This window comes from Anolis sagrei, chromosome 1 (genome assembly GCF_037176765.1).
Source record: "Anolis sagrei isolate rAnoSag1 chromosome 1, rAnoSag1.mat, whole genome shotgun sequence".
Taxonomy (NCBI): domain Eukaryota; kingdom Metazoa; phylum Chordata; class Lepidosauria; order Squamata; family Dactyloidae; genus Anolis; species Anolis sagrei.
Genome location: NC_090021.1, coordinates 164464034 through 164476666, shown reverse-complemented (window position 1 = coordinate 164476666; position 12633 = coordinate 164464034). Strand labels below are relative to the sequence as shown.

Sequence of the window (12633 nt, the reverse complement as noted above, 5' to 3'; positions counted from 1 at the left end):
TTACAGACTGAATACTGATGTTTCGGGGTTTTCTTAATGCTAAAATGTTGATGTCTACCAACTAAAGCCACATTCCAAAATATTTAAAGATGGGAGAGTCAATGAACTATCGTGTCACTTTGTAAAGCTATGTGACATAGCGCACCATAGATTTTTTCCTAATGTTTCAGGGACTGATATCATATTTGTGCCCATTAACTACAACTGTTTCCTTTTTCCTGGAAATTCTCTAACTTTCATCAACTGGCACAGATCTATAGACACTCACTTCTAGTAACCCTAACCCTATACAAGGGTGTACATAAATCTATATCTGAGTTATATTATACACTAGCCGTCACCTTCCACATGTTGCTGTGGCCCAGTCTGTGTATATGTGTTTTGTGTGTGTATATATGTGTGTTTGCATATATGTGTGTGTGAGGTTTTGTACATGCATTGCAATGTGTTTTTTGGTTTTTTTTTTTTGCTTGTTAAGACTCTTCTGCGGTGTTTTTCAGTGTTTTTGTGAGTGATGATCACTCGTTATCATAATCATAGATGAAAGACTTTAATGCAGCCTTGACCAGCAGAGACTTGTTAAAAGTAATCAATCAATACACCTATTTTGCACATGAGGAACACTGATGGCTAGGGATAAGCGATTACCCCTGTAAGTTTCTTGCATCCTCATTGAAGTTGGAAATCCATAGAGATCTACATACTGCAAACCACTGAGAGATTTACCAAAAGATCTAAATGCAATACAATTCCTCCTTCCCAAAAGAAAGCTTAAAATCTAGGTTATCCTTTGGAACTGATTTAGTGGATATATTTTGCTTAAATAACTAAGCCTCTTGTATGTCACCCAGGAATCCACTAGAGAAAGGACAGCTTACAAACAAATAAATACCAAATACACTTGAGTATAAGCAGACTCAAATATAAGCTGAGGCACCTAATTTTACCACAAAGAAACTGTGGGAAAGCATTGGCTCGAGTATAAGCTGAGGATGGTAAATTTCAATTTTTTTTGTTGTGTCAGGAGCGACTTGAGAAACTGCAAGTCGCTTCTGGTGTGAGAGAATTGGCTGTCTGCAAGGACGTTGCCCAGGGGACGCCCGGATGATTTGATGTTTTTATCATCCTTGTGGGAGGCTTCTCTCATGTCCCCGCGTGAGGAGCTGGAGTTGATAGAGGGAGCTCATCCACCTCTCCCCGGATTTGAACCTGAGACCTGTCGGTCTTCAGTCCTGTCGGCACAGGGGTTTAACCCACTGCGCCACCGGGAGCTCCAATAAACCAATAAACACCAATAAAATTACATTAATTGAGGCATCAGTAGGTTAAATGTTTTTGAATATTTACATAAAACTTTAAGATAAAGACTATCCAACTCTGATTAAACCATTATTCTAACCTTCTTCAATGTAAATGTGCTTATATATCTAACAATAATAGATATTATTACATGTAATAATAATAAGAATAGAGTAAAATAATAAATGTAATAAAAATAATAGAGTAAAATAATAAATGTAAGAATAATAAATGTAAGAATAATAAATGTAATAAAATAATAAATGTAATAATAATAATAATAATAATAATAATAATAATAAATGTAAGAATAATAATAACAGAGTAAAATAATAAATAACTTTGACTCAAGTATCAGATAAGGGGGGCTTTTTCAGCCTAAAAAAAGGGTTGAAAAACTTGTCTTATACTCAAGTATATACAATAAATCAAGTTTCTCTGAATTCCATTACAAAACCTTTTTCCATAGATCACGCTCCGATCATGGCTGAACAGACCCTTAAATACCAACTATGTCACATCTGATGGTTTGTGGACTGACACCGATACAAAGTCTACCACAGTAAAACTGAATAAAAATATCAAACAGAGATTACAAACAACAAAAATGAGGTTGTTTCCTTATAGCATACCCAGAGTGAAACATCTCCAAATCCAGGAAGAGAAGAGTGTCCAATACCTTTGTTTTCTATATGAGATGCTGAGGATTACAAGAGAACAAACAATAAATAAGGTTTGAAATATTGCAAAGCCCTCTTTATGCTTAATATGTCCAGGCAGAATGATATTGAAAATACACAACCCCTAAAGATTAGCTATGGCTGCAATTCTATAAAATGACTTGGGAGCAAACCTCACTGAATCTAAGCCGGCTTATTTACAAGTAGAAATAGGTATGACCGCACTTTACAAGCAACACTTCCTAAACTATCAAAAGCAGGAGACCAGCAAATTTAGATCCCAATGGGTTAAGGGACTAGTACCCTATTGATACAATAATTTCCATGACTGAGTGGCGTTTCGAAGCCTGGTCTACCGAGACATAATCCAAGGCTCAAAACATGCTGGTTGTGCTTAGTAAAGGGATTTCAACCTTTCAAATGGGGAAACAAAATGCTTAAAAGGCTGGGAAATCCCCAAAGGATGACTTGTTATTGCAAATGTGTTAGAGAAACTACACAGGACCCGAATGATTCACGAAGACGGCTGGACACAATCCCAGGCCTGAAGTTTCTCAGCCATGCTTCGGCATGCCTCAACATTTGCTTCTGCTTCATACCAAATATTCATGCTCACTGTAGAAATATCCACTTCTGGTATCTGAAGAAATGTGCTGTCATCTCCAAATGTGTTTATTGTAGCAATATTATCCTCAAAAGATACTTTTATCAAAGAATGGGAGTTCAGGGATGGAGCACATACGTTATACTCAGTTGTATTCCATTCACCCAGGCTAAAAAAATTGGATTGGGGGAGAACCTTGATTGAGTCTTCTTGGTTTCTTTTAAAATTGCCTTTTCTGACCAAAAAAGGGTACAGAACTTCCTGAAGTATATGTTCACTGCCAATTTTTTGGGATACTATCTGCCACTTTCTCATCCACCTATTTTCCTTCAAAGTTCTGGGGTTTGAGGGAAGTTCAAAAGGCTGTACTAAGGGCACACACTCCACCTATCCCTGCCCCAAAGGGCAGTGTTATTGGAGATTTTTGTGTGTGTCAGGAGCAATTTGAGAAACTGCAAGTCGCTTCTGATGTGAAAAATTAGCTGTCTGCAAGGACATTGCTCAGGGTATGCCCAGATGTTTTACCATCCTGTGGGAAGCTTCTTTCATCTACCTAAATGGGAAGCTGGAGCTGACAAACAGGAGCTCACCCCATTCCCTGGATTCGAACCACTGACCTTTCAGTCAGCAGTCCTGCTGGCACAAAGGTTTAACCCAGTGGTTCTCAACCTGGGGTCCCCAGATGTTTTTGGCCTACAACTCCCAGAAATCCCAGCCAGTTTACCAGCTGTTAGGATCTCTGGGAGTTGAAGGCCAAAAACATCTGGGGACCCCAGGTTGAGAACCACTGGTTTAATCCATTGTGCCAACGAGGGCTCTACACTTTACAGTCCTGCAGGAGGTCAACATACCCCTAATAATTGTCACCCGCCTTTTCTCACGCCTCAAGGCAGGGTACAAGACCATCAAAACATAAAATGCTTACAAAAATACATATATCAAAACATCCCACTATAAATTACACACACCCAAGCACATGGTACAAAAATCAAAATGCATTGGGCATAGAATGCAAACCCAAAAGTTATGGTTCAGAATTGGCTGAGCAGGTCTGCCGGAAGAGGTGGATCTTTAACTGTGCCTTAAAAGTTTGACAGCTAGTGGTAATGTATGCATGATGGAAATAATAATAATAATAATAATAATAACAACAAGAACAACAACAATAATAGATGGACGGCTCCTTTCGCTTCCGGATGATGACAGTTAAAGCGGCAGTTAAACAGCATTAATTCTATAGGGGAAAGACATTCTATGCCTGCCTAGTCTACCTCCAGCTGGACATTTCTGGCCGTATCCACACTGAGAGGATGATGACGGAGGCCCGTACAAAAAGCCGTTTAGTGACAAGTGGTAGGAATGGGGTTTTCAAAACCCTTTTTGATAAGATGCTATGTAGAACGGTCTCCACAATCCAAGAAACATGTACATGCGTTCAAAGAGCTTAATTCAGGACGGGGGTGAAGAGGTAGAAGAAGGTGCCGTCTATCACGTCACCCTCAAAAGAGTACAGATTCAACAAGCTGCGAGTAAAGCAGCAAGATGGCTTGGGATTGAATGGGACCAACTGCCCCCAGATCATGCTGTTAGCATATGTGAGACATGTAAGATAAGGTCAATCAAGGCTGGCACTCTGGAGAAGCTGGTGGAGAACCTGTTGACAGCTTTTGGGGACAATGACTTCACCTTCCTCAATGTATTTCTGTCAACGTATCGAGGCTTTGCATCCACAAAAGAAGTTATGGTTTTGATCCTTGACAAATATGGAAACCTGGAAACCTCAAAGTGTGAAGAAGACGGAAGCCAGAACTCTACTGAGAAGAAAACAGTCCTCAGGACAGCCATGGCCTCCATTTTGAGAGCCTGGTTAGACCAGTGCCCTGAAGACTTCCGAGAACCTCCCGATTATCCTTGTTTGCAGAAACTCCTGGCTTTTCTGACATCGGTCATGCCAGGATTGGGACTTGAAGAAAGGGCACAAAACCTGTTGGAGCAATTTCAGAAGCCAGAAGCCATGAATGGCGGGATCCGTGACACTCTTGCCAATGAGGAAAAACTGGAGACTGAGAGTTCAGAAGACTTCTCCTCTTTTGCTGAAGACTTTGTGGCGGAACAGCTCACCTACATGGATGCCAAACTGTTTCAGAGAGTGGTGCCATATCACTGTTTGGGCAGCATCTGGTCTCAGAGGAATAAGAAGGAAAACCACGTGACCCTCTCCATCAGAGCCACCATTGCACAATTCAATGCCGTGACCCAATGTGTCATCCAAACCATCTTGAAGGACAAAGAGTTGACAACCCAGCAGCGAGCCAAGATCATAGAGAAATGGATCAGTATTGCCCACGAATGCAGGATCTTGAAGAATTTCTCCTCCTTGAGGGCCATCGTTGCAGCACTGCAATCCAACTCCATCTACCGGCTAAAAAAGTGTTGGGCTAGCGTTGCCAAGGACAGCACGTTGATGTTTGAAGAACTGTCAGACATTTTCTCAGACTCTGACAACTATTTGATAAGCCGGGAGCTGCTTAAGAGGGAAGGAACAGCTAAATTTGCAAATTTGGACAGCACTGGAAAAGAAAACCAGAGAAGGGCTCAGCGGCGACTTCACCTGCAAAAAGATATGGGCATAATGCATGGCACTGTCCCTTACCTTGGGACCTTTTTGACTGATCTGATAATGCTCGATGCCACTCTACAGAACTATGTGGAAGGGGGACTCATAAATTTTGAGAAGAGAAGGCGGGAATTTGAAGTAATCGCTCAGATTAAGCTCTTGCAATCCTCCTGCAACAACTATTGCATGGCGGCAGACAGAAGATTCATCCAGTGGTTCAGGACACAGCCATCTTTAACAGAGAAAGAGAGCGATACCCTTGCTCGTGAGATAGAAGCAACTACCACGTCTCTAAAATCACGGAAGAGCGGGGGGAAGAGGATGAGCTCCTTACTTCTCTGCTGTAATTTCAAATGCCAACTCTAGCAGAAGTCCTTTCTTCTATGTATCAGAGCACTTTCCTTTTCTCACTGAAATTTTACTTTTCCCTTTCTTTTCCACAAAGGGATGAGCGAATGACGAAGAAGTCATTGAATATACTTAGCAGTAATGACAGGAAGGCTCACTTTCGTTGAGTCGTGCTAAGTTTACCATCTTTCTGTTGAGTTGCTTAATAACTGTATTGGATAAATGTTTGTAAATATGTTTACTAATTTCTATTGTAAATTGTTTTTATAGGTTTTGTTGTACATATGTATGCTATTTTGTATTTTTTTTACATTATGTTGTTGGGTCCCATTCAGGGAGAAAAGCGGGATACAAATAAAGATGTTTTATTATTATTATTATTATTATTATTTGAAACACAACAAGATGAGTCCACAGCAGACATTCTACTGGCTGAATTGGATCAGACGTCAGACACTTCCCAAGTATCTAGGACTGTGTGATGTATTGGCGAATAATGTGTGCAGATCCCAGCAAAGTGGCCTTTTGCAGCTGGCAGATGGTAATCTTGTTAGCACCAATTGTGTTTAAGTACAGGCCAAGGTCTTTAGGCACTGCACCCAGTGTGCCGATCACCACTAGGACCACCTTGACTGGCTTGTGCCAGAGTCTTTGCAGTTCAATCTTAAAATCCTCATATCATATCAGCTTTTCTAGTTGTTTCTCTTCAATCCTGCTGTCATCTGGGATTGCGACATCGACAAGCCATACTTTGTTTTTTAACACGATTGTGAGGTCAGGAGTACTGTGCTCCAAAACTGTCTGAATCCGGAAGTCCCAGAATAGCTTGACGTGTTCATTCTCTGTAACTTTTTCAGGCTTGTGATTCCACCAATTCTTTGTCACAGGTAGATGGTATTTGTGGCACAAGTTCCAATGAATCATCAGAGCAACTGTGATTATTATTATTATTATTATTATTATTATTATTATTATTATTATTTGAATAAGGTCTTTTCAAGTGATTTCTCTTTTTTGTGCCTGACCTCATAGCACAAATGTCATGGAAGTGCAGAGATGGAGCAAAAGTAGCACCTGCTGATTCTCCACCAGCCAAGAGTGCCAGAGGAATCATCCAAGGAAAGAAAAATCAAAAGCTGCCAACTTGATTTCTAAACTAGCTTCTACATCAGATGGATTACAATTGGATACAAGTAGCTTCCTGCCCCAGAAGGATATGTTAACCTTTGTCTGTTTCTGGTCCTCAACTGACTTAGGCTGGAGGAATCCCACTGATGTCACTGTTCATGTTTACTGAAACTAACAACTGTTTATGAGAAAGAAAGAAAAAAAAGAAAAATCTCTGGCCATTTATAGCTTCTGTCAGTTACACTATGTAACAACATTTGGGGGGGGGGGGGATCTGTTCCTGGTTTGAAAGTATTATTTCCTGTCTAATTGTAGAGTTCTTACTTTGAAAGTAATTGTTATACCCCAAAACTTCAAACCAGGAACAGATTTTTTTACACAAATAAATCAGAATTTACAAGGCTTGATAAACAGGCTTATTTTCCTTTTTATGAAGTACAACTGAAATATTGCCTATAGAGCCCAGTGTAAATCCTGGACAACAGATTCATATAAATGTCTAAAACAGCCAGATATTTGCCAGATTCTTCATGATCTCAAAATTAACCTAAGGCAGGCATGGGCAAACTTCAGCTCTCCTGAGCTAAGGGCACCCCATTTGAGGTCAGGGCCCATAGTTTAAGAAGCAGTGGGACAGAACACCTGCTTCAAGTCAAAAGCATGTAGAGCAGTGGTTCTCAACCTGTGGGTCCCCAGATGTTTTGGGCCTTCAACTCTCAGAAATCCTAACAGCTGGTAAACTGGCTGGGATTTCTGGAAGTTGTAGGCCAAAACACCTGGAGACCCACAGGTTGAGAAACACTGATATAGAGGATCACAGATTCCTCATTTCTGATATAAATAATTGAGGTTGCCAATCTTTACATAGATCACTATTCTTTCTGCTTTATCTAAAAAGGAATTGTCAGCAACTTTTTCACTAAACTAAACAGGTGAGCCGGAGTTTCAGCCCAGTTCTTCCTTCCTGCATTTCACATCCAAAGCATGAGAAGCTCTTAACTTACAAAAGCCAACAAGATATAATTTTAGGTCATTCTTATAGTTTTTGCACTGAATTCAGATTTGTGTTTATTTTTTCTCTATCACGTGCAGTTTTTGTTATGAAGCTAATCAAATAATGAATGCATTCACACACGGATATCAATAGAATCTAATTCCCAGTGCCAAACAAGGAAGAGAGCCAAGATTTCTCAGGGATGAATCAGGAGTGTCTCTTTGTGTTTGTTCAACACATACAGTACTTGCATGATCAGTCACACAGCAGTGTAGAAGATTAACTGTGCCCACTGGGATGGGCACAGTGAAGGAAGCAAAACCTACTGTATCTCTCTACCTTCTCTACCCTGCTTTTTCCAAGCCTGCTAATAAATCTTAGAAGTGGGCCCAGAAGGACAAAATAGTTTACCAGTAGTTCTCAACCTGTGGGTCACCAGATGTTTTGGCCTACAACTCCCAGAAATCCTAACAGCTGGAAAACTGGCTGGGATTTCTGGGAGTTGAAGGCCAAAACACCTGGGGATCCACAGGTTGAGAACCACTGGTATAGAGGCAGGACCTGAGGAGGGAGGATGATTGAGGAACTCTGGGATATCTCACACACAGAGTCACAATAAGTCAAAGCTGTCTTGACAGTAGTTAACAACAAATCAGAGCAGAGTGAGGCAAAGCAAGAGATGATAGATATCACTCCTTTTAGTCTAAAATTTAACTCTCTTCAGCTGCTTTATAGCCAAATGAGTCAGCATGTACTTATAGTAAATAGAAGTTACACACAGCTACTGTTGCTTTAAAGCAGGGGCCTTCAGCTTTTGATCTTCCATTTTCTACCGTAGCTCCCAGAACTCTCTTCCATCATGGTCAATGACAAGGGATTCTGGGAGATGAAGGACCAAAGACTGGGAAGAAGTACTTTAAGAGTTATTCCCACTCTAATGAATGTGGTGCAAAGTGTTGCTCAGAATTAGATACCTGGTTTTTCTTTGAATCTGTCCACTTTATTCCGGAGTTCAGGTGACACTTTGTCACAGATTGTTTCCAATATTTCCAGTTTATCTTCTGCCAAAAGGTCTTGTTTCTCTAAGGAAGTCAGCAATTCTAGACCAGACTAAGAGAGAAAGTAAATACAGTATAAGGGGAATGTCTTTGCTTACAGCTCCATCCGTATCTGAGTCACCTGATCTTCCCCTTATCTTTGAAAACATTTATCAATAGCCCAAAGTGATAAAATAATGGACATCGAAGTCCTAGTTCTCTAAACCAGGGGTCCTCAAACTATAGCCTGGGGGCCAGATACGGCCCTCCAAGGTCATTTACCTGGCCCTCGTTCAGGGTCAACCTAACTCCGAAACGACTTGAAAGCACAACAACAACAACCCTATCTCATCAGCCAAAAGCAGGCCCACACTTCCCATTGAAATACTAATAAGTTTATATATATTAAAATTGTACTTCATTTTAATTATTGTATTGTTTTTAAGTGTTTTTTGCACTACAAATAAGAAATGTGCAGTGTACATAGGAATTCATTCATGCATTTTTCAAATTATAATCCGGCCCTTCAACAGTTTGAGGGACTGTGACCTGGCCCTCTGTTTAAAAAGTTTGTGGACCCCTGCTCTAAACCATCATTAGACTGGTGGGATGCACACTTCCTTCATGCTCGCTCTAAAACTCTAGTATTCTCTCTGTAAGGAAATCCACCAAGCCTGCATCTGGATAGGTTTTGACAAACACTCAAGTTTCATCTGGACTTTTAGATTATATCTTAATAATCCACCCTAGTTGTTAGATCAGAGTTTTGCAATCTGTATGACAGTCTTACATCATATGACTCTACTAGCCATCTCCTGCCACACGTTGCTGTGGACCAGTCTGATGATTTGGAAAATAAAGTAATGAGAATGTGTTGGTTTCTAATATATGCTATTTTTTGTGCTTGTGGATAAGCAGTATTTCTTGCTGTTTCTTTGTCAGTGTTGATGTGGAGATTGTCTGGTTTGCCCACCATGGAACATGCAACATATAATTGTCCTTCTTTAGGGGTCCCCTTCAAATCTATGATATTATATCTGTGTGTGAATCATACAGATCTATCTGTATCTATGGCTGGATGACTCTTTGTCAGGAGGGCTTTGATTACGCTTTCTTGCCCTGGTGAAGGGAGTTGGACTGTTGGTCATGGGGGTTCCGTGTGGGAAGTTTGCCCCAATTCTGTCGTTTGTGGGGTTCAGAATGCTCTTTGATTGTAGATGAACTATAAATCCCATTAACGACAACTCCCAAATGTCAAGGTCTATTTTCCCCAAACTCCATCTGTGTTCATATTTGGGCATATGGAATATTCCTGCCAAGTTTGGTCCAGATCCATCATTGTTTGAGTCCACAGTGCTCTCTGGATGTAGGTGAACTACAACTCCAAAACTCAAGGTCAATGCCCACCAAACCCTTTTCTGTTGGTCATGGGAGTCCTGTGTGCCAAGTTTGGTTCAATTCCATCGTTGGTGGAGTTCAGAATGCCCTTTGATTGTAGGTGAACTATAAATCCCAGCAACTACAACTCCCAAATGACAAAATCATTTTTTCTGAGTGAAGGACATACATTGGGTGGTTAGGTGTATCGTGTCCAAATTTGGTGCCAATTTCCCCAGTGGTTTTTGAGTTCTGTTAATTCCACAAACGAACATTACATTTTTATTTATATAGATACACACACATTTGACATAACATATTTTAGCTGGATATATGAACTGGTGTTCATATCTGCTTGAAGTACAGTTAAGTACTTTAGGCCCTCCATTTTTGCAGGGGCTGAAAAACTGTGGGGGGGGGGGGGTATTTTTTTTCTTCCTGTCAAACATAAGAATATATTTCTGCCTGTCTTTAGCAATCTTCATTATGTAGAGATGTACTACTACTACTAATAATAATAATAATACTTTATGAATAACCTGGCCTCTCTCCCTGAAAGGCGGTTTCCAAAGAACAAAGAAATAACCATCAAGACAAAGCATGAAATAAAATAAACAAAATATAACTTATAAACAACCAAACTTAGTCAAGGATAAACTAAATGAACATAACACAAAGGGTCAGACCAATTAAAACACAATATATTAAAAGCATAATATAGTATAATCACAACAGTGGGCTGAGGCTAAACAGAGGCTGGATGGCCATCTGTCAGGGGTGATTTGAATGCAATATTCCTGCTTCTTGGCAGGGGGTTGGACTGGATGGCCCATGAGATCTCTTCCAACTCTTTGATTCTATGATTCTATTATTCTAAGGTGAGGATGTGTGTAAAGTATGCTAATCCTCCTCTTCTCCATAAGCTAGATTGCACAGGTATGTCTTTAAAACTTTTTAAAGGAGAGGAGAGAGGGGGCCATTTTTAGTTCTTTGGGGAGGGAGTTCCAGAGGCGCGGAGCAGCCACGGAGAAGGCCCCCTCTTTCAACTATGCTTGATATGGGGGTGGGACCAAGAACAGGGCCTCCTCTGCTGACCGCAGTGCTTGTACTGGTTTGTAAGACTGATGTACAACCATACTGATTTGCAATTATCCACCTACTCTTATTTTTTAAAAATAAATACTGTTGATAAATTCAAAATTCAAATTTCAAATGTGACTTAAGCCCACTTCCAGGTGGAAACAACCACATGTCCTGTTGGGTCTTTGCCACCTCCTACCAACCAGTTTGGGACACCCCTAAATCCTTCCCCAGCTCCAACGTGAAGGCACCTGTTGGAGACGACCACATGAAATACCTTTGGAACTCACTCAGACCTTCAACCAGAATGTGGAGGATTTACAGAGGCTTTTTCTTATTCACTGTTTTTCAGCCTTTGTAGAGATCCTGCACTTTTAACTCCAGCAAAATGTGGAGGGTGGCTGTACAATCAAAACCTCTTGGGTATTTTTGCTAGCCTGGCACTATGGATTTTTTAAAATTATAGTCGTTGTACTTCACTCACTGTAATGCATTGCTTCTTTGGAAGGTGTTCCCTGAAAAGGAACGTGGCTGTCTTCACATCGTCCTCAGTTAATCCCTCAGATATTTCATATAGCATCTGTCTGTGTGAAAAGTCAGATAAAATGAGCTCACGATATTGTAAAAGTGCAATATATGTAGGTAGGTAGATAGATAGATAGATAGACAGACAGACAGATGTTTCCCCTGACATTAAGTCTGGTCATGTCCGACTCTGCGGGGTGATGTTCATCTCCATTTCTAAGCCAAAGACCCAGTGTTGTCCATAGATACCTCCAAGGTCATGTGGCCAGAATGACTGCACGGAGCGCCGTTACCTTCCCGCCAAAGTGGTACCTATTGCATGTTTTTGAACTGCTAGGTTGGCTGAAGCTGGGGCTAATAGAAAGAGCTCACCCTGCTCCCAGGATTCGAACCATCAACCTTTCAATCAGCAAGTTCAGCCCTCCTCTCGGTCCCACTACCATCTCAAGCGTGGTTGGTGGGACAAGAGAGAGGGCCTTCTCAGTGGTGGCCCCCCGTCTCTGGAATGCCCGTCCAAAGGAAATAAGACAGGCCCCATCCCTCCCCTTCTTTTATAAGAGCTTGAAGACCTGGTGGTTTCAACAAGCCTTTGAAAATGACCAGTTCTAACTCAGCCCCAGACATTTTCTAATACAGTGGTTCTCAACCTGGGGTCCCCAGATGTTTTTGGCCTACAACTCCCAGAAATCCCAGCCAGTTCACCAGCTGTTAGGATTTCTGGGAGTTGAAGGCCAAAAACATCTGGGGACCCCAGGTTGAGAACCACTGGTCTAATACGACCTTATTCTTCCTACCAGTTACCCAGATTCTTTCCTCTAATCGGCCACAGAATGAACAGCCACAGACCTAATATTATTGTTGCCTGCCATAGCATTGCACTTAATTCCCGGCCCCCCTAGAATTTTTGGGCTTGCACAAATCTTGGCCCGGACTTTTAAATTTTT

General features: G+C 41.0%; 1 protein-coding gene and 1 pseudogene across 3 annotated transcripts in view; one reads left to right on the top strand and one right to left on the bottom strand.

Annotated features, from left to right (window-relative positions):
• The window catches only part of LOC132779600 (caspase-10), a 51143-nt gene that overhangs the window by 29762 nt on the left and 8748 nt on the right, over positions 1-12633 (bottom strand). For all 3 annotated transcript variants that reach the window (XM_060783284.2, XM_060783291.2, XM_067470034.1), the window contains exons 3-5: positions 11649-11748; positions 8645-8780; positions 1932-1999 (exon numbers count right to left, since the gene is read on the bottom strand). In XM_060783284.2, coding sequence (XP_060639267.2) covers positions 1932-1999; positions 8645-8780; positions 11649-11748 — 304 coding nt within the window. The remainder of the gene's footprint in view (positions 1-1931; positions 2000-8644; positions 8781-11648; positions 11749-12633) is intronic.
• LOC132761773 (ral guanine nucleotide dissociation stimulator-like 1 pseudogene) lies at positions 3894-5566 on the top strand (annotated as a pseudogene).